This window comes from Branchiostoma lanceolatum, chromosome 13 (genome assembly GCF_035083965.1).
Source record: "Branchiostoma lanceolatum isolate klBraLanc5 chromosome 13, klBraLanc5.hap2, whole genome shotgun sequence".
In the NCBI taxonomy this organism is placed as follows: Eukaryota; Metazoa; Chordata; class Leptocardii; order Amphioxiformes; family Branchiostomatidae; genus Branchiostoma; species Branchiostoma lanceolatum.
This window is the reverse complement of record NC_089734.1, coordinates 5,223,037-5,244,754: the sequence shown is the minus strand read 5'-3', so window position 1 is coordinate 5,244,754 and position 21,718 is coordinate 5,223,037. Positions and strand designations below refer to the sequence as shown.

The following is a 21,718-nucleotide window of genomic DNA, read 5'->3' as shown; positions in this document are numbered from 1 at the left end:
CTATTTCATCAAGCACCCGTCGCAAAATACAAGGCTACCTACAATCGAGCGTTATTCTTTATCATTCTCGACTTATGAGTTGGGCTAGGATAGCTGGTAGCCAAAATGATCGGTAGTATAAGAGGTAGTAGAAGTCTGTAGGCACGTGATAGAGGTTCTAGCTGTCTAAGTCGTTGGCCTAGGGTAAAAATTTATCTTATTGTACCATCGACTGTATTTCTCCATCCACGATCTACCATCGTTTCCCTATTCTCTATGCAGCAAAGCTAGAGGTACAGGATACATAAAGCGTTGTCGTCATCGTTGAGAGGAGCTACATTTGAGTAGAGAGAAAGCTAATAAGATTCGTCTCAGCTACTGGCAGGCTCAAAGTCTACAAATGCACGCGCGTACCTCCGACTTTCTACTTAACAACCTACTGTTTAGAGTGACATTACTAACCATTAGTTTGACTCACATAGTTAAGGGTCCGCCATGTAGATGATTTGAAGAACCTGTGGAGTCATAGTAAATGTTCTGAACAGTTGGCTTTCCTCTGGTTCAACATACATGCCTGCTTGTTGCCCATGCATACTCATTCGTAGAGCTTCAGGCAATGTGTACGTTACGAATGATTGGTCGCCATCTTGGATTCATCCAACCAACCAACCAACCCACCATCGTTTCGACGGCGCTGCAGCAATGTTGGCTTCCATTTGTGTCTCCTTTGTAAAGTTTATAATAGATCCGCGCTGGCTGGCAAATGTTGTATATATGCAAGAATGCGGCGTCCCTTCCCTTTTCCTTCCGCCGAGCAGAGCATCCGCGTTCTTTCTTCACTTCCTTCTCTCTTGGTGGGAATGGACTCAGTGGAATCCTGCATCACCTAATCTCTGTTTTCCTCCTTTAGGGCGGGTGATACGAATTTGTTGGGCCAGATGTTAAAAAAGGCCCAAGATCTAAATCTTACAGTGTAATAGATTATCCAGATTTCCATTGTCTTTCCATGACTAGTGTTTGTTCATTGACCAGTTCTTATCAATCTAATGCTACAATAACTTTGAAAACGTAACTGAATTTCTAAAATCTGCTGCCAAACACAATGCCGCTGTCAGAGGTTAACAGAACTGAAATCAATGCATACTTATGTACACCACATCTAACATTTGACGTCACGATTGCTCCCTAGGCTTGAACGTCGTCGTCGTCAAGGTGAACGTGACCCTGAAGAACAAGGACATCACCCCTCTCCTGCTGTCCCTGAAGGACGGCGACGTCGACCTGCCGCCCAACGGCGACGACCTGTGCCGCTTCAAACTGGACACTCCCCTAGACCAGATGACGGACGATGAGCTGCGCGAGAACATCGAGGAGCTCTCGGGCTTCACCCCCGAGAACCTACTGGAGCTGATCCAGATGCCGCCGACGCGTCAGAACGTGCTGGCCCTGGCCCACCTGATGATCCAGCGCGCCAACGAGGACCTGCCGGTCACCCCGGCAGCGCTGACACCAAAGGCCCGCTCCCGGACGTCCTCCCAGTCAAGTGGCACGGGCCAAGAGGTGGGTATGAAAAGGTCAGTATCGGACACTACCTGCGGTACGTATCTTACCTCGCCGCCGCCTCGGCCGGCAATCTCGTCTTGAACTAACCGCCAACCGTGTCTTCCATAAGGAAAAGGTCGCAAATTTTCATCGTACTCCTCAGATGAATGACTGTAAACTCCAAGTAGATGTTATGAGGCATGATTTAAGCTTCTTTTTTTATACATTTTTGTTACGGTTGCTTGTCGGAAAAAGAGCTGCGGTCATCTCTACTGGAGTCTGCTTTGAGTTTGTTTGCTTTACTAGTACTTTGTTCTCATGATTTGTTTGATGAGTATGTGTTACTGCTCACTATGGGGACACGCTCTCCAACGAATCAGTGACGTCATTGAATTTTGTGTACACATGCTCATCCAATGTGACGTCATCAGAACAAGTGTCTTTCATCTGAGAGCCGCTTGAAAAATTTGAGACCTTTTCCTTTTACAAAATGCCGCTTACTAAACTTATGAGGCATGCACTGAATTTCCAGTTTTGATGGAAGGTTTGAAATGAGAAAGACCTCCCCCAATTTTCTTTCTTTGACAAGGTGTGCATGAAATTAAATTACTTCAGTTTTCTTTTTATATCAGCTCTAAGGAATGTGTTTAATCTTGACAAGTACTTACCGTGGACGTGTCAATGTTTGGGGCTTTTGTTGGGTGCACTTTTGGAGGTGGCTGTCTTACTGGATACTCTTTCATCACGAAAATTAGATAATCCCGATTTAAAGTGTTCCCGTTTCTCATGCATCCTTTATTCTCATGTAAGAAAGCACAGAATCGTACATGTAAGGCAAGTCGGTTTATGTTTGTCTTAAAACGAAAAAGCTACAAAATACCTTTGTACCGAAAGCACCTGTTTCTGCATGAATTTTTACTGAACGTTCGCATGCTTAATTTCTTTTGACGCCTGATTTGATTTCACACTTAAAGAATAATTTGGTGCATAATTTTTTTTTCAAATCTAATCCTAAAAAAGAGTACTTTCGGTCCCTTAAACTTGGTAGCAATCTACCTAACTTTAAGCAACAAACTTCTTTTGCCGGGTTTGTATTTTCCTGTCTACTGCTATGGGAATCAATTTTAGATTGACGTCTTTCAAATCCTATGCATACATAACTATTACTCTGCGTGCGAGGTTTCGGCCAGGGTGGGCTATGAATGGCCGTATGCTTTTTCGTCCGGTGGACGGTGGCAGACGGAAAAATCGCGGCCATCCCTAGCCTTCCGACCAAGACCTCTGTTGGAGAATACATGATTATTGAAATTAATTCAGTATTCCTTCCTTCTGTGCAGTTAACCGGACCGGAGCGGGCAGCCAGGGTGGGAAGGAAACTTGACTGGTTAGAGACAGCGTTAGAAGAGGCGGCTGTCAAACAAGCGTTAAACTGCGCACGACTTTCGGCTTCAAAACCAGCAAAAGAACTTGACAGGGACAGTCTCTTGAGAAGTTTAGAAAATCTTGAGGACGTTACAAAACAGTACCAACATCCGGAGTGGAGATATTACCAGGAAACATTGACGATAGCGAGACAAAGTGTGTCAGACCCAAACCTTGGGAAGTTGGTTCTGGCACTCATTGGAAAACCGAGTTAGTACAAATTACATATATAGGTGTTTTATTTAAATTGGAGCGTCGTTTAAAATGCACAACTTGAATGGCAATACTTTATGATAAACATTGGATCTGGTGACATAACAACTACTAGATGCATGTCAACGTTTGATGTCACCTGAGAGAAAGGTTTACGATACCGTAACTTTGTATACTGTTTCAGATGGTCGATAGACACGTAATGATAAAATAAATGATGAAAAAATAAGTACAATACCACAACAATCAACAGTAATTCATGTACGGTTGTTGTAAAACTACAGGTTTACAATATTACACATGCAGATTTTTGCTATTCTAATGTAGTGATTAAAAAAAATGCTATTTTGATCTTTAAAAGAATACGAAAATAAAACGGACGATTGAGTAAATTTGATACAAGCTGGCAGTCCAGAAGTTTAGGGTTACTACTGCCAAGTTAATATATAGATACTTATGATAGCGAATTATGGAGAAAAATAGTATTGTTTGGTCAATTGGTGATAGCTTAATTAAGTTTTAGCTGCTACTGAGTATATGTAGTTATAGCGTCGCCTTAAGACAACGGTTCAACAGGGATGCCCTGTGACTGTCGCTTTCCCGTACTGTACATTTTTGGCAACATCAGGACAATGATGGTACGTTTGTTGAGGTAGCTCTACGCGTACTGCCATTGTCCTGTTTTTGCGATGACAGCACAGAGAATGTGAGTGCAAGAATGTATCCTGTGGACAGTTTTAAGGTGACACGTGCTCTAATTTGGTTGTATTTATGGCGCTGTGGATGTTCAGATGCAACTATTTCAACGTCTAAGTTATGTATGGTGGGGCTGTTGGCTTCAATGTTTTTACTTGTTGAAAGGAAAGGTTACGACTTATTTAAAAGTTACTGTAATTTATATATGTATATTTAATTACGTTTTGAATGTTGGATTATTTTTGGTGATTAAAATAGGGTGCTACAGGAGCTGTACTATAAGTTGCATTAGCATCGTAAGCCTTGATGTGCTGAGTCTGTAACAGACGCCTTGGGTCAACAAATATCTATGGAAAATGTGCATAGCACTGTTACGTCCATTGTTAGCAATCCTTATGATAGTGACTGATAGAGACTAGTTTTTGTATGGACAGTGATATCGAATCACGTATCACAAAAATAACCTTTTTGGCAAACAATTGGCTAGACTTTATGGTCAGTCTTTTCCTTATACGCTTATCAAAAGTAGGGGATACGGCCAGTAGATTTTGTTGGTTTTAAAACCCAACGTACAGCAAGATTCATCTGACGAAGCATTTCCCTATCTTTCACACTCAGCAAAGCCTGCTTTATAATTTTGCTATAGACTTGCATAGTGCACAAATCATTCTAAACGATGCTTTCTTGTTTTTCGATTTTCAGATTTGAACCTTTAGTGTTAGATGTTTACTTTGATTTATTTTGTCGGGGATTTTGTATTAAATTATGTGAGGTCTGAAAGAAAAGTGTTTGTTCCATTCATATTTGTTCATTTTCTCAATAGTTTATTGATGATCCTAACGTCCACTAAAACACATTGCAGCTACGTGTACATATATCGAACAAGCTGACTAGGGATCAAAAGTCCAAGACCTTATGTTATTGGTTTCAAACAGCAAATATCGTACAAGCAACGGTCAACGATAAGCTTACAGCCAAATATCTGTATCTGTATCTATATAGCCGGTATAACCGCCATTCGGCGTAGCACACCAGCTTTATGCAAATATGCACGATCGCTGCAAATACATCACTACGTTAGCGTTTGCAAACTACGTCACAGTTTGCAAATAGATTACTATGTTACCAATTGTAAACTACGTCACTCTTTGCCGTTTGCAAACTACATGTACGTCGCACCTTGCAAATAGACCGTTACGTGACAATTGCTTCAAATAAATATACATCATTTTGTTAACAGACTAAGTTTAGAAAACGTAACATTACAAATGTTTCAGTCTATGCACAGAGCGTGTATCATCTTTTGGGCCACTTTGCGTTATTATTCGTGTGACTACAAAAATATTCCTGCGTGACGTCATAGATCCGAAGGGTTCTTGATGCCGGTGAGCTGTTGTGGATGCCATCTTTAAGCCTTTCTCGTCACTGTGGAAAAAAAATAGAAAAGTGTGATTTTACCATATTCTAAGTAAAACATCTGAGCATTTGAAGTTGTTTTAAGATTATAAACTCAAGTCGGGTCATTACCATATAAATATGTCTCACTTAAAAAAATGAAATACCATATCGGTGCTAAGAATATCTGATGATGGCGTCTTACGTTATCATCCATTCATTCATTCATCCATTTATTCATTCCTTACTTCATTCATTCATTCCACCGACGCATGATTAAACAACAACCAGCTATTGGCGGTAAGTGTCCCGTGCTAAATCTATAAAATATCTACACAGGAACACACTGAAGACTGACCATTTCAATAAGTATATAAATTCATTTCCCACTACTCACATAGTTTTTCCAGCACCAATACCAGGACCCCTTGGCCCAGTCGATACAGATTGTGCGGTACTTCTTCTTCTTGCCTCTTTTCTGCAGCTCCTCTCCCTTTCCCTCGGCGCCGTAACCCTCCGTGTCGAACAGCGAGTCTTTTATTATCGACGCCATCTTGTTCGAGTAGTCGTCTTCTCGGTCATCCACGGGGAAAGAGTCCTAAAAAAGTTGAATCTATTTTAATCAATGGTCGTTTCCTGTTGAGAACACCTATCTACAACTCCGTGAATAATTTCATCTGGTTGAAAAATCACTGGCTAAGAGGCTTCCTTATTCACAACCAGGATTTATACACAGTCGGCAGCCCTTTCTCGGGGCAATACTGACCGGTAATATTCAATACTGCAGGTAGGTGTCGCTGCTAACAATGCGGTCCGAAACGTAAAGTATTGTCATACATGCGGTCCCAGAGATACTGTATTGTCATATATACAAGGATGATATCTACACCTTGTTGCTGAGGTAGTAACGTCTGAAATTAAATTAAATGCACAGCCTTATAGATCTGTTCACGCAGGGTTGGTCATTAAAAATAGCCATTTGCTACTTGGGCAATGTTCATGCCAAAGTAATGAATGAATAGATAAAAATTCTGTTCACACGATGGTTGGTGTCTTGAATTATGACTGTGTCTTCGTTGATGCCATCTATGGTAACAAAGAACTTGACTTTAGATAGTGTTGGAAAATCCAACTTTTGAATTTAATTTTCCAATATAAACGTGACTTACATCCTCTTCGTCCAACCGCTTCATGAGACTTTGTAAGGCGTTCAGCCGATCATGAGAATCGTAAGGCGCAGGCGCAGACTCAACCGTCGGCAGGGCCAGTAACGTCATCAATAGTGACGTCATGAGAAGATACACTGGGATACGTGTGTTGCCCATATCTATCTGAAATGGAAAAACAATGGTTTAATAAGTTGATTTTCCTTATGCCCACAATTTGCTTGCCAATTATACAGTATAGAATATATAAGAATTCTGAATTGCTCAATGTGTATCAAATTTATAGCATAGCAACATAATTGATGAATCAATGTAAAAGTAGCCATAAAGGCTGGCCATTTGCTTATGCCACCGAAGAAAGATTTTGGGCCCCCTTGCAGTATGTTCATGTTCTGCAACATTATAGACCGCCACCGAAACCGCCCCCCCCCCCCTTCCTAATGCTTAGCTACAGCCATCGAACACAAGCTCCTGCAACATATATAAGCTCCTTGGAGAGATAGCCAACAGGTTTTTAATAAAAATTCTAAGACCGTTGCAGGGGATAGACAATTTGAGAAGTTGTGTTTCACTAGATGGAATATTTTTCCTTCCTCAATTGGTCTGATATTAGGTCGACAAAATCTCCACTCGCGTTAATAGCATCTATCCAACTATGGCGTAAATTATTGATGAAAAGTGACACGAAGAACTGACCCCTACACAATTGTTCCAAGAAATCTTTTAATCCAATTTTTGCGTTGTGAAGTCTTAGTTTTCTCGAGCTCCGTTTCGTTCCATTCAAACGTCAACACTGTTTACATAGTAAACCGTTGACGTCATACCATTCTATTCCCTTTAGAGTTGTAAGTATGTTGGGCTATATGTGCACAGTCGTATTCTACTGTGTATTAGCTTTCTTTCATTACAATCAGTGGCTGAATTGTAAGATAGGACTTTGGCGCCAGTCGTGTCTTTCGGCACCACACTCTTCACATATTTACTATATTATCAGTATCGCAACACGTCGGCGTTTCTTACTACGTATTGACGTATGTGTCAAATCTACTAAAGCAATGACGTCTGGATCAGTTTAATAAAGGGCTGTCAAAATAAGTGATGAATGAGGGAAACCATACTAACAAGTCAAGGGCCGGGAGTTTTGGCGGCCGTCTGCATTATTCGGTAGGACCCGGTCGTACGACATGTTTATGGCAGCAAATTAAGGGTATCTGGGGGGCGTAAATTATTGATGAAAAGTGACACGAAGAACTGACCCCTACAAGAAATCTTTTCATCCCATCTTTGCGTTGTTAAGTCTTCATTTTCTCGAGCTCCGTTACGCTGTATGTCTAACGTCATTCGAAAGCCCGACAGCACTGTTTTGAACTTTTGATAACAACCAGTTGACGTCATACCATTCTATCTTATTCTACTGTGCATTAACTTCAATTCATTGTAGCCAGTGGCTGCATCGCAGGACCTCACAACTGATATATGGGACTGAAGAGCATGGGTCAGGTGTACTAGTGGCCATCGGCATTAATATTCCGCACGACCCGGTCACAGCCCTCGTAGGATGGGATCTCGACAGCAAATTTGAGGGAATTCTGGGGCATTCGTGGATACTTCGTACAAAATTCCGCTGCGGATCCTTGTATCTGGTCGGTTCTGCCGTACACTCGCTAAAAAAACTTTACATCAACAGGGCATTTGTTCCTCTCACTAGATTTGTTTTATCAGACGTGTAAAAACAAGAGTTTTCACTTGCTGAGGCAATGCAACTCGTCTTTCGTCAATTACTCTTCACACCTTTACTATATCATCAGCCTCACAACACGTCGGCGTTCCTAATTACGAAATGACGTATGTGACGAATCTACAAAAGCCAGGACGTCTGGATCAGTTAAAGGGCTATCAAGAAAGGGGATGAATGAGGGAAACCCTACGAACAAGTCAAGGGACATATCAGCGGCCTTCTGCGACCGTCGAATTAAGGGTATTTTGGGGGCATTCGTGGATACGTCGTAGAATATCCCGCTGTAGATCCTTGTATCAGGTCGGTTCTACCATACACTCGCTAAAAGTCCGTTTTCAACTGCTGAGGCCACTCGTCCCTCGGTAATTACTCACCACACCTTTACCATATCATCAGCCTCACAGCACGTTGGCGTTCCTTATTGCGAGATGACGTATGTACATGTACCTTCTGATAACGGACGAATCCACCAAAGCCAGGACTTCCGGATCAGTTAAAGGGATTTCAAAAACTTGACAGTGATGAATGGAGGAAACTCTACTTACATGTCAAATATGTTTTACATCATGGCCAGTTTTCCTGTGGGATTACTGAAACCAAGCAAGTTTGATTTTTTTCAGCAAAAAGTTTGACGTCTTTCCGAAAATGATGAATGGATTGTCCGTGGCTTCAAAAAGGACGAAATACCTTTATACGTAATACCCTTATTCCAGTAGGACGGTACACTCGCCGCAAACTCTCTTCAACCTGAAATTTAACAAATCTGATTTAGATCGCAGTGATAGCGCAGCGCGATCGCCGTATAGTGGAATGGGAGCCTAAGAAATGACGTATGTGCCTTCTGATCTGGTAACGGACGAATCTACCAAAGCCAGGACTTCCGGATCAGTCAAAGGGCTGTCAAAAACTTGAAAGTGATGAATGAGGAAACCCTACTTACGTGTGTCGAATATGTTTTACATCATGGCCAGGTTTCCTGTTGGATTACTGAAACCAAGCTAGTTTGATGTTTTTCGGCAAGATTTTTCCGAAAATGATTAATGAAATGTCCGTGGCTTCAAAGACTGACGTAATGATACCCCCATTCCACTAGGACGGCACTCTCGCCGCGCGCTCTCTGCAACCTGACATTTAACAGAGCTCGAGCGCTCAACGAATATCATACATTCAAAATCGAATTTTTTACGCTCTGTGTGTTTTGTTGTCTTTTCAGTCATACTTCTACATTCTGCATATACCAAGCACAAGTTTTTAATCGCTGGTGCCACTGGTGTCTTTCGGTAACCACACTCTTCCACAAGTTTTAATCACCACGAGAAACTGACCTCTGCACAAGAAAGTGGCATATCAATCTTACCTCTAACTTAACAATGTTGAAGATTCTCGTATCATCGTCGGCCATATGGATGAGCTAAATGTAAAGAACTTGACTTTGAAAAAGAAGAGTAAAGATGTGTGGTTTCGGTAACCACACTTTTACCATATCATCAGCATCACAACACGCCGTCGTTCCCTATAACGAAATAACGTATGTGCCTTCTGGTAACGGGTGAATCTACCAAAGCCAGGACTTCCGGATCAGTCAAAGAGCTGTCAACACAACTCAAAGATGTGAAAGGGATAAATAGAGGAAACCCTACTTACATATCAAATATGTCCTTATCTCATAGTCGGCTTTTCCTGTTGGATGTATACAAGTTTTGCTACTTTGATTTCGGCAAATGTTGACGTGCTACCAAAAGTGATGAATGGATGCCATCGGTTTCAAAACCGGGCCTAAGCGTCAGATATAACCAGCAGACATCTCAGGTCGCCTTATTTCTGCAGAAAGCAATAAAACCTAATAACCAACTAAAGGTGTTATCAATCTTGATTCCCACGTTATTTCCTCATGTAAGGATATGACTTCAAGATGACTGAACGTCAACTTAAGAGGCCCTACCGTACGAAAAAACTGACCTCCATATGCATACAACAAAGCGGTATATCAATCTTACCTCTAACTTAACAATGTTGAAGATTCTCATACTATCGTCAGCCATATGTATGAGCTAGATAGAAAGAACTTGAGTTTCAAAAAGGAGAGTAAAGAATTGCAAAAGTTTTAGGCCTCAAACACCCACAGAGGTCCGTTTTGACCCCATGCGTATACTTTGAAGTGCCATCTGAACACTTTTGATCCGAAAAATTCCTTCCGTGACTTTCTCAGCAAATATCGTTAATTATAATGTTAACTTCTCATATTTTCTCAGCAAATTTTGACATTTTCCATCTATGAGATAGGAATTGTCCGTTGCTTCAAAACCAGACAAGTGCCAAACACGACCGTACGGCCTTTGATCATAAAGCTTTTTCTCATAAAGTAATAAAACTTAATAAAGGACAGAAACAAGGTGCCATCCATCCCAGGCCCTGCGTATTTCCCTGTTGGACGGGGATCATGTATAAATGACACGTACATACGAGAAACTCATAAAGCTACACGACCCAGTTGGACGATCGATGCCAATCAAATCTGACATACTTATCTGTCACGCCGCTCTCGCGTTGGAAGAACTTCCACTGTGAATCAATTTCAACATTATGTAGCTGTGTATTGCATTGTTACAGAGTGTATACACTGGTAAAATAAATAAATGGATAAAGCAAGCTGCTAGAGAGCCAAAACCTAAACCACTTCGTCTTGTACATGTAACCTACAGCAGAGACGACTTTGTCGTACAACAATCAACATGGGAAGAGGTTTGACACCGGGACTCTACGCTTTGTTAGCTGTTCCCCAATTCCAATTCCCAACCATAGCTGGTTGCCATCACGTCTAAGTCGTGACGGCAGCAAAAGTTTCCTCTAAACCATTCCCCCAAACCATTATGCTCCACCTTCCGCAGTTGACTTTCATGATAAAACCACAAAGGTTACACAATTCAGCGACCCCTGCCAAAGGCAAAGCCTTGTCTGACCTTATGACTTCTATATGTTTCACAGTCAAAATATGTATGTCTCGCTGGTAACAAATGATTACGGAGGTACATGTATTGGAATCAGTTGGTGTGTTTGTTTCTTAGTGTGTGCTGGTGTGTGTCCGTAGTTGATAGCCTGCCAGAATGTAAGGTGAAAGTGCCAGTGACTGACGAAAGACTGTGAATGTCGACAGCGAATGCTATCTGAAACGTCTGACTGTTTCAAGATTTTATCCAGTTGCTTGAGAAACTAATTTTGGCTTATCTTACTATATAGCTACCTGGATGTATAACCTTCATCAACGTATCAAGACAAAGACATCTATCCAAGTACACGAACCACTTGTTCAACGGTGCTCTATATACTTAGTAGTTGTATGAGGCTTTGTAATACATATATGGATGTATTCACTGTTGATAAGATATCACTGTGACATATCTTTCCAGGGTCACAGGTTTGTAATGGTGATTTTAACCTGCTTTGTCACCCGTTCAACTCTGCCGTGAAATTTGAACAAAGAAAGGTTAAAACCTTTATCATACTCTGTTACTGGCAAAAAGCAACAAGAGTTCAAAGATCTCATACCTCCGTGAATTGTTTAGAGTGTCTGAAAATGTTTATGACAAAATGTAACGTAACCAAGTCTGTTTCACACATCACATGCTCCAAACTCAGGCACATCCAATCCTCTGGTTGCTGACTTTTGGACATGTACAAAAGTTCACTTCCTGCTAGCCTGCAGCAAATTTGCACGCAGGCCAGCTCAACCTTACCTTCACATCCTGCCAGTCTCCGGTTACAACCCAGCCCGGGAACACCCTTGTACCCGGATCAGGTGGAATAAACCTGAACGCACACCAAGACAGGCAAATATGATGATCCACTGTGTTCTGCGGCTCAGAGGTTGTGGAAACAATCTCTGGCTGCATTCAGTCTTTCTTCATTTCTTTCCACTGTGCCTTCTTTCCTGCGAGCTGCCGTAGCTCTCTGAGTTTCTTTTCTGTTCTTAGGGATCCAATTCCTTTGTTCTTGTGGTCTGTTTTTAGGACACTTAGTAGGTTTGTGCAATGTCTTCCTTTCCTTTCAAGCAAATAAACAGACTGAAAAGAATACATTCGCTCTGACGGAGGTATTAACGTCTGTTTCTAACTGTAATTCATTCCGTTTCCAAATGAACCTCTTGTCCCTTGCCCGTCATGTGTTCTGTCACATGCCAAGATCTGTTTCACCTCACCATACGCATATTCCAGATTAGCTCAGCGTCAAGGGGCAATTGTGAAGTAAAACACCCACAGAAACACTAAAATGACAAGAGACAACGAAACAGATAAATGGTTACAGACATTTCCCCGTGTTAAAAGGAACTAAAATGGCATTAGCGTTATCGCCTGTTGTCGCCAATTATCTCAAGCCATCCAGTGATATACTCCATCTTCCGGTAAATCCTTACACATGCCAAAGAGAATTTTCTACGAATCAGATTAAACGTATTGCCTTGATAATGTATTTCCGGCTTGCAGTTCGATGCGTGTTGGTAAATCCTAAACTCGCCGCTGATGGCGGTGGTGGTTATATGAAATGTGTAAGCCTGTTTGTCGTGTTTTGCTAATTTTCTTAGTCTTCTATGTGAAAAGATTCGAAAAAAAGGCCAAAGCCAGTCGCATCTTCTTTGTTATCATTTGATTGTAAATTCAGTTAACAGTTATTAGCTTTAACGTTATACGTGTTGATTTTATACTTATACTTATACGTTATGTTGATTATCAGTTATATCAATTTGTTATCATGTAGTCGTTATAGCTATCCCATGTAAGTTGTTGCATTCATTCATTTGTTACCTATGTATCTGTTATCATTTACATGTACTTATCACTTTAGTTGTTCTACTTATTGTTACATGTTCACTTACAGTAAGTTGTGGCATGCATGTATCAGTTGTTAGCTTTTATTCTAACTCTCTTCTAGTTGTTTCGGTTGATAGTTGATATCTATTCGTTTGTTTTATCATCTCTTGCTATCATTGTACATGGGTACATCAAACTAGGCACTAGAAGACCTTGTATAGACCAGATTGTCTTACCACCATCACTTTCTATCTACATTTAAACAAATTTCTAGATCTACTTTGTGATTTTATCCTGTGCGAAATAAGAATACAAAGAAACACAATGAAAATCTGCTTAGGGATCAGCTCACGTAAGCATAATTCGTTCGAACGTAACTGAAGCAAACATAACTCGCATAAATTGATCGAGGAACTCATTTACAAAGACAAGATCTTCCAAAGTACATCAATGCACTTTAGCAAGACGATTTGTAAGAACGTTAACTAGGTTACTGCTGCTTTAACTGTATCAGTCGAGAGTCCGGACAGCAATTAGCTTCATGGTTGGCTTCGCCCGATGAGTTAGGGTCCAAAGATCAAGACATTGTGATACGTCGTAATGGAAATGTGGATAATTTTATTGAGGTATCGTACTGAAAAAAAGGTTAAAGCGGCCGACCCCACACTAAGGACGAAGCATGACGATTTTCAATAGATGACAGTGTAATGCGGCCTCTCTACGGCTCGGGTTTTCAGGCAACCACACTGGACCACCCATTTTCTTCTCGATAAGTGTGTTGGGTTCTTTAACGTTTATCGCTCGAGGCTCTTATACATCTGGGATTACGTCACCATCCAAAATGGCTTTAAGAGTACACTACATTCGAAACCAAAGCTCGGAAAACTTGTGGAAATATTTAAATCCCTGTTCATCAAGACCCTTTGTCGAGCTATGCATTTTCCAGTGTATCTTTCATGAGATGTTGTTAACTTTTATTTGATCTTTTATAGATAGAATCAATTTCCTGTTCATACTGAATCCCAAGCCTTAGAAAGATAGGCGCAGATTTCTACCGAAGGACCATGTATCATATCTCGATCTGCCGTACATCAGAAATTGATAAGAAATGACATCCCCAAAGCGTGAATAATCCGTTGAGGATAGTCTAATAAGCCTGGTCCCCCGACGTCAATACATTATTGATGCCATCAGAGCAGACCTGATGAGGAAACTCAACTGGGCGTGAAAGAAAAACAACGACCATGAAAAATCCGATATGACGCAGTTCGTGCAGGTAATGGGCCTTTGCATCAGGGATAACTTTAAGGTGACGAAATAATGGGTGTGGTATTGGCATCTTCATGAGTGACCACAAAGAGGTGTTCGCCAACAAAGAGGCAGTTTAGATAAAAGGCACGAAGGATCGTAGAGGGAATGTCAAAAGGTGAAAATCACGCATGTACGTTGAAGAAAAATAATGACAAAAAAAGCCTGCAGAATTCAAGTAATTTCACTCCAAGTGGCTCAAACACAGATACTGCATGGAATTCTATCTTTAAGTACACCTTAAAGCATGTGTAAATGTTCCGTTTCGTTGGTCAAGTAAAACAACTGGCCCTTTACATAAGCTTTAATGTATGTTTAAAGATCGGATTTTGTGCGGTGAAAGGTGTGTTCTGCTCATCCACATCTCGCTGATGACTGACGTTTAGTACTCGTATAAGCTAACTTTGGAGTGACGAGTTAGAGGTATCTCCAACAGATAGTTTCAAAGAACGCCTGAAGTTAGAAACTCGTAAGCAGGGCCTAGATATTGAGAAATCCTTCGGCGTAATATAAGCAGCCGCCTCCAAATGCCTGTGAGGCTGTGCGTGACGTCGAAGGCGAAGGACGGTTACACTACTGATGACCACACAGAGACAGGTGTAGCATGTAACGCGGAAGGTCTTAGTGCTACTTAAGCCAGCGCTGTCGGCTACTCATGAATCACGTCTCTTGGTATGATTCGTACGCAAAGGTTGTGCCAGCAGGGAGAAATTCAGACTTCATCATGTCAGGAGAATGTGGCCATAGCGATTTCAGGTACCCTGTTTCTGTACTATATACTGGAACAGAGAATAACGCGGAATCATTGACATTAATATTCTCCGTTCTACTGCAAGCGACCATCGGCTTTTACAGGGCTATAATACAACCATTTAATTTCATCATCATCGGCGGTTGCTCGTGTCCGAGCATTGTATCCGAGTCAAGTTCAATATCGACCCTTAGGTTGTAGCTGTTCTTGGGTGGCAATGTCTGGTGTGACTGCCCAAGCCCAGAGCTGTATGGAAATTTCGAGAGCATTTAATGTAAAACTGTACGAAATATCACATGCCCCATGGTCTCAATGTTATTTCATTGCCTCTCATCGTAATAAACGCGTTTTGCCAAAGGGTGTATTGCATTATTATTACATTACATCATGAGACACCAATATATTAGTGCTATTATGACATCCATTTTCAACTTTCAATAATATTGAACTGACTCTTTGGTCGCAGGTAATATATTTGTCAATAAGTCTCCCAGTTTGGGAGATTGTCACACACTGGCCATTAAAAATTTGGAAATACAATAAAAACGTGGATGAGTGATAACAGTGTACGTCATTGGGAACGTGTTTTTTTTTAAATGTATTGTTCTGGAAATTGATCGAATTGTTTGGTGTCACATGTGACATGTTCTAAGTTTTCTTTGTCACCTGTCTTACGAAAGCTGTAAGTCAATTTCTAGTGAATCATGTACTGTGCATGCTAGCCAAGCTGGTCGTTCACATTCATCTACCAAACCAATTGCGTGACTTCGCCTAAATCGTAATACTTGGTTTAGCACGTCTTTGTCTGTTTCCCTTTTGACACATATCAGTCTGATCCTAACGTGTAGAAAGCCGGATCTAGACAGGGATCAACCTGTAATCCCCGCATCATGTACATGGGATCTACTCAACAGAATCTGCTTGTACGATGATTCATCTTAACACCGGACGAATTTGACTTTAATGCTGTTAAGTTCTCTTACAAATTTAATGACCTGGTCGAGCAACCACCTGGCGACCATCTCCACGAACAAGCCACATTAAAACAGACCGTCCATTTTTACATAGATTTTAGCCAACCTCAACAACCACCAGTCCTCAGCAACCATTTTTCCCTCAGTCTCTTCAGTGGATGCTGAATCCAGGTTTGACTGTATCTCCAATAGAGTGCGGAATAGTACCCTCGGCAGGCTGTTTGACAGAGTGGCAAAAGACTGCCATGGCAAGTGCATGGGGAGTAGGATGTTTCAATTAATCAACTGATCTGCTGTCTCAGGCTGCTTTAAACTTCCAGACCAGCTGAGGAAGTCGGGGTCTTTGAAATATTGTTTTCATAGAATAACTGCGAGAAAATAGAGTTCTAACTGGTGGACTTGATGCTTTTACTAGCCAAATGTCATCACAGGCCAAGATATGCTTAATTTATTTTCTCAAAAATGAGAAGGATCAAAGAATGTGTCTGCATTGAGTACGTTGGAATAGAGCCAACAATTGTGGAAAATTGCATCGGCAGGTCACAGATGACGGTGTATGCACTTGAAAAACTTATAAGGAATTCAAATGGAAATTATCCACAAAGTTTGCCTTAAGTACTTTACCCGTATTATTCGCCACCGGATATGCTACACACTTTTCACAATTGAATAGCTAACAGCATTTTGCTTCAAGGGACCTAGCAGGCAATTTGCAGGCAAACACACCAAGGGAGTAAGAAGAACTTAGATTCTTAAAGATTCATGGATTCTTATTGATTCTCATTCTGAATGAACATGTTCGTATGCGGGTAATTTCCTTTAGGGTCACAAATATACACAGACCAACTCAAAGGGAACGGGTGAGTAGAAAGACAGGAAGACATGTGGGTCATTGTTAAAACGTCGTCTGAAAATGACGTCTATGAGATGAGTTTTCCGGTGGTATTTCCTCCGGGGATGGTCGTTCTTAGAAACTGTCAAACAGGAGAAAGTGAAAGTGACAGAGGCGTCTTAGATGTGGGTTAGGTCTCCACCTTGTTTCACCCTTCTACGCGCTTTGTCCTTTTTGTAAAGGCCCTGTCACACTTGTGCATATATTCAAGTGCGTATGAGTTGCGCATGAACATTATTTGGGGTCATGTAAAGTTTGCAGGGAAGAAGTTGTTTTCTACTTTGACCCATCGTTGTGTGGCCTAGTTAACGAACCAAAGAAATTACTTCTTCGGCTGCAAACTTAACCTAAAACAAATACTTGTTAATACGCAACTCATGCGGACTTGCATATACGCACAAGTATGACAGGACCCTAATGCAGTCCACTTTTTGTATCTTTGAACTGTCTAGATACGGGCCGAGATCCTCATGCAATATATCAACAAATCATTATCATCGATCGGTCTAATGCTGCTGCGCAGGCGACTGCAAGTTTCCTCCATTTTCCTCTGTTGCTAGCAAGCTCAGAGATTTGGTTGTTGTCAATAAATAGATGAAATGACATACAAAATATGCAGAATCCTAACTCTACCTCAGTGGAATACGACTGCGTACATCTATAATCGCACGCAAAGAAGTCGTAAGTTGTCTGCACGTCAGATTAGTGACTTGACTTGACGTGTCCAGACTTGATCGTCTTAGCGACGGTTTAAGTTACGAATAACGGACAGTATCAACCTCTCAAGGCGTCTGAGCATCTGGCAAAAGTTAAGACTTTGCTTGACATAAGTCAAGACTTTTGAAACCGGCTTTTCTCACGATTTTCGCAGACATATGCGATTAAAGATCCCACCAACTGAGGTGTTATCAAGCCTTGCTCGCTTTCACATCCATCTTTCGCAATCTTCTTTGAATTTTAAGCCTCTTTTTTTACGGCTTTCCATTAGTGTAGCAATTCTATGTCTATGATTTATCCCCTCCCTGGAATCAAATCATTCTTCCCCTTTCACGTCGCGTTGCCCCAAGTGTTTTACCACAGAATTGATGACAATCGTTTTTAACTTTTCGTGCGTAAACCCCAAAATGTGTCTATTTCCAGATTCTATCAGCTTTTAAGTGGTATTTGTGGAATTAGTCAGCTCGAATGCAGCCCAAACCCATGTTAAAGGCTCCTCAGGGTACGCGATAACAAGCGGAAGAACGCAGGAGTCTTACTTTCTTTACTTCCTACGTGTTTAAACATTATTCCTTTCAATCCATTTGACGCCATTTATTTTGGGATACGAAATGTACTTGCCTTCAATTTGTGCCTTTCCCCTTCCTTTTTCCCTGTAGGAGTTCGGTCTACCATGGGTAGTGCTGTGCGAGTTGGCACAGTTTCTTGTCTTTTAGAGTACAACAAACTCAGAGGTTGGTCCAACCGCATGTAATGTGGCGGTACCAATTATCGTCCGATTTATTGAAAATACAATTTGGCATTTATCTTAAAAACAATTATTCACCTAACTGTGGACTGCCTCCGCTGGCCAATTATCATTCTTAGCCGAATTCTACGATCTATCCGCCTGTAGAAAGGCCTGGTGGAGGCTAACGCTACGAGTCACGTACTACAGTTCTCACGCAGGTAGAGAAATGGAGATGTCGCATGAAACATAATAAGATGGGAGATTGTAGCGTTTTTTTTACTGCGCAAACTTTACAAGTACAGCCGAAAGTGGCGCCGCTGGGCTATCACAAGAAGATTTGCGTCGTCTGTCAGTGACGATGCATCGTGTGACTTGAGGCAAGGATTTGAACCTTATTCTCATTCTGAAGAGATCCTTCTACGGAAGTTTTGAATCTAATCATAAAGTGCACAGATTGAAAACTTTCCACATCAGTTTTGTAGTTACAGTCGGTACGCATACAAAGTAACTGGTTTCAATCGCTTCACATGTTTGAAGACGTGAACTGGGCTCTTAAACGTGATAATAAAGGTGTGGTATTTTTCAAATGAGTGGCGTCGAATGGTCAAGTGGCTAGGTTAGCAGACAGGAGATCGAGAGGTCACGGGTTCGATTCCTGACGTTCCTGGCTAGACGTTGTGTCCTTGGGAAAGGCACTTCATACGGCCTTACTCTCTGCACCAAGGTGTACAAATGACTACTTGACTTCGATTAAGGAGGTAAAGGGCAATTAAAGGAGAGGGATGGGCTCCGCCTTCCAATACCAATACCAATACCGTGACCTAGACACAGACGCCCCCTACAGCCTAAAAAGGCTATGAGACTACCTTTAACCCTTTTTTACCTTTTCGAACACCAGGGCAGGGTCTTAATCTTACCTTAGATCCCCTCCTAAGAACTATTACCATTTATTGTAACCTGCACACGAATGCTTTAAACTCCGACAGAAAATACATCCACCACTTATTTTATACAAATTCGAGATTACTAAGCACTACACCAGTATGTATTACATCATAGTTGGTTGAAACAAAAAGTGGAATACCTTTCTTGAACAGCCATAGTATTCGTATACCCTCGGCATGAATTGTGTAACATCATAGTTGGAATAGAAAACAGGAGAATGTAGTTTTGAATAGCTATTTTGTACCATTGTAACCATGACGCAAAACGCTGCATTACAATTCTCGGTGAAATAGCACGAGATTCCTTGTTTTGAAAAGCAGGTCTGAAACCTTTGTATAGATGACGAAAATGACGCATCACATGTATATGTTAGGCGTTTCTTCAATGGCCATTCTCAAACCGTTATACAGATGACGTAAAATGCCGGGTAAATTATAACAAATGTCTCCTTTCAGAACTATTTCTTTTGTATTCATGGATGATGAGATTAAGAACAGAGCTTTCGCTTCACAAATCTAAATCTAGAGCTACAAATCTAGGGCTACAATGCGTCTAGTTCATATTGATGCAGCTGCTGCTGCTGCTGTTAATAATTCATAAAACAACCGTACGGTGTTTGATTGAACATGTAACAGGATTTGCATAAGGACTCTTGGGTCTCCTTTAATTACACAGGGACATAGAAAGAGGGTCTTACTGCGGACTGGCAATTTTCAAATACTAAATCTCTACTTTTGCCCCCTCTACACTACAGCCGTATGCATCATTTGTGATACCAGAGGTGAAAGGGGTATACGTAATGTGCAGGCGGCAATGTATTTCTAATTTTAATCGCTTTTCTTTCCTTGCAACAAAGTCATACAAATACACCCGAAATCGAAGTAAAATGACTTTCCTTTGAGTTTTCACATATTTGAAGGTATTGTGCTTACCTTAGCTGAACATTGGAATCTGAATTTTAAGAGAATCATATCAAATCAATTAATTTTCTATTTTGTGGGGTCATGTTTCTACAGGCATATATCTACAAGGCTATTTGACGCTATGCCATAAATATAAAAGATATGAAATTATGAGATTATAACTTGTTTGACGATTGATTATACTTAAACTGGACAAACATAAAGCAATAATACAAAGCTCCTACCTGTTTTGTTTTGTTTTGTTCTGTTCTGTTCTGATCGTCCTCAAGTTGACGTAGTTGTCCCGACGCAGCTTTCTTGTGCTTGGCGGTTGTATCAAGGGAGGAACGCGCGAAATATATGGACCCTGCCCGCCCGCGCTTTCCGAAACCGTCTCGCGGTTTCCCTGGAGACCACAACGTCACGCGTTTTTCTGACAGCTGATTGGACAACTGTACTCTCGCGAGAATTGCGCAAGATCACCGTTTAATAACCACCCTTGTCTTCTTGCGTCCGATGTTTGGTGCTGAAAAGGTCATTCATCTTTTAAGCCATACTGATTCAATTATATGGATGATATCCTCTGGGCACCCCAAAACTGATGCAAATGTGCAAAAAAACAGTTGTGCCAAAAAAAGTCGCTTTCCTTTTGAACTCATAATCAAAGTGGTCAGGAAGGTTGAACAAATGACAGAACACACAGTGCATGGTATACCAAATAATAGATTCTTTTTCATGTTTGCGCTTTCACATCTTCAGAGGTAATGCGTAATTATTATTCTACAGCCCAACCATTCTACGACACTAGTGTACTGGTTACTAGGGGTGGGTACCGGTACCGTGTACCGGTACAAAACCGGTATTTCTTAATGGACCGGTCCAAAAAAACCGGTCCGTAAAAAATCAGTGGACCGGCCTATGGACCGATTAGAAAATTCATAGTACCAGGCGGCCACATAACTGGTCTAAGAAAATACAAAACAGCAGATTTAACTTCGTTTTCGAAGACGTTAGCTGTGAATCATACCTAGAAACACTTAAAGGATTAGTAAACAAACGGCGAGAAGAGTATAATTATAATTTTGAGACAAAGTGCAAATTTAAGAAATTATATCGTTCCAGACATGACGTTTGGAGACTTTTGCGTGTGTCTCGCTCTCCAAAATATGATGTACTGCGACACTACTATAATCAGGTACAGGTACAGGTCCGGACCTGGACCTGATCCTCTGGACCTGGACCTGGACCGGACCTGAATTGTTTGTACCGGTACCCACCCCTACTGGTTACCATTTTTAGATATTCTTTGGCATATACACATAAAGTATGCTCTACTGAATGATATATTCTTCGTTTTTTTTTCTTTCTTTCACATCCTCTTCTTTGACTTTTGATTTGCTTTGGCACACGACTACTTTAGTATCTGTTTCCCGAAATATTTTTTTGCAATTAACGGCACAGATTTGCTGATTTTGTAGCTTCTTTGTACGATTTACAGTATGGTGACAACTTTTCTTTTTTGAAACGGACAAATATAGATGCG

The 21,718-nt window shown here is 41.1% G+C and overlaps 2 protein-coding genes across 2 annotated transcripts in view; one reads left to right on the top strand and one right to left on the bottom strand.

Moving 5' to 3' along the window:
• The window catches only part of LOC136447161 (uncharacterized), a 36,035-nt gene extending 31,398 nt beyond the window's left edge, over nt 1-4,637 (top strand). Inside the window, exons 33-34 of the mRNA XM_066445858.1 lie at nt 1,169-1,539; nt 2,859-4,637. Coding sequence (XP_066301955.1) covers nt 1,169-1,539; nt 2,859-3,158 — 671 coding nt within the window. The 3' untranslated portion in view covers nt 3,159-4,637. The remainder of the gene's footprint in view (nt 1-1,168; nt 1,540-2,858) is intronic.
• Nucleotides 4,264-20,632, bottom strand: LOC136446787 (uncharacterized). Its single transcript, XM_066445363.1, has 4 exons — nt 20,421-20,632; nt 6,417-6,578; nt 5,645-5,845; nt 4,264-5,277 (listed from the first exon to the last, which is right to left on the bottom strand). The coding sequence occupies exons 2-4, from the start codon at nt 6,570-6,572 to the stop codon at nt 5,275-5,277; spliced, it is 360 nt and encodes a 119-aa protein (XP_066301460.1). The 5' UTR covers nt 6,573-6,578; nt 20,421-20,632; the 3' UTR covers nt 4,264-5,274.
• Nucleotides 20,633-21,718: the final 1,086 nt, after the last annotated feature.

Bases quoted from the DNA above. Each gene is read 5' to 3' on its own strand.
- LOC136446787 (XM_066445363.1), bottom strand. From the start codon at position 6,572: ATGGGCAACACACGTATCCCAGTGTATCTTCTCATGACGTCACTATTG. The intron at 5,846-6,416 runs GTAAGTCACGTT...CAACTTTTTTAG, and splicing joins AGCGGTTGGACGAAGAGGAT to GACTCTTTCCCCGTGGATGA.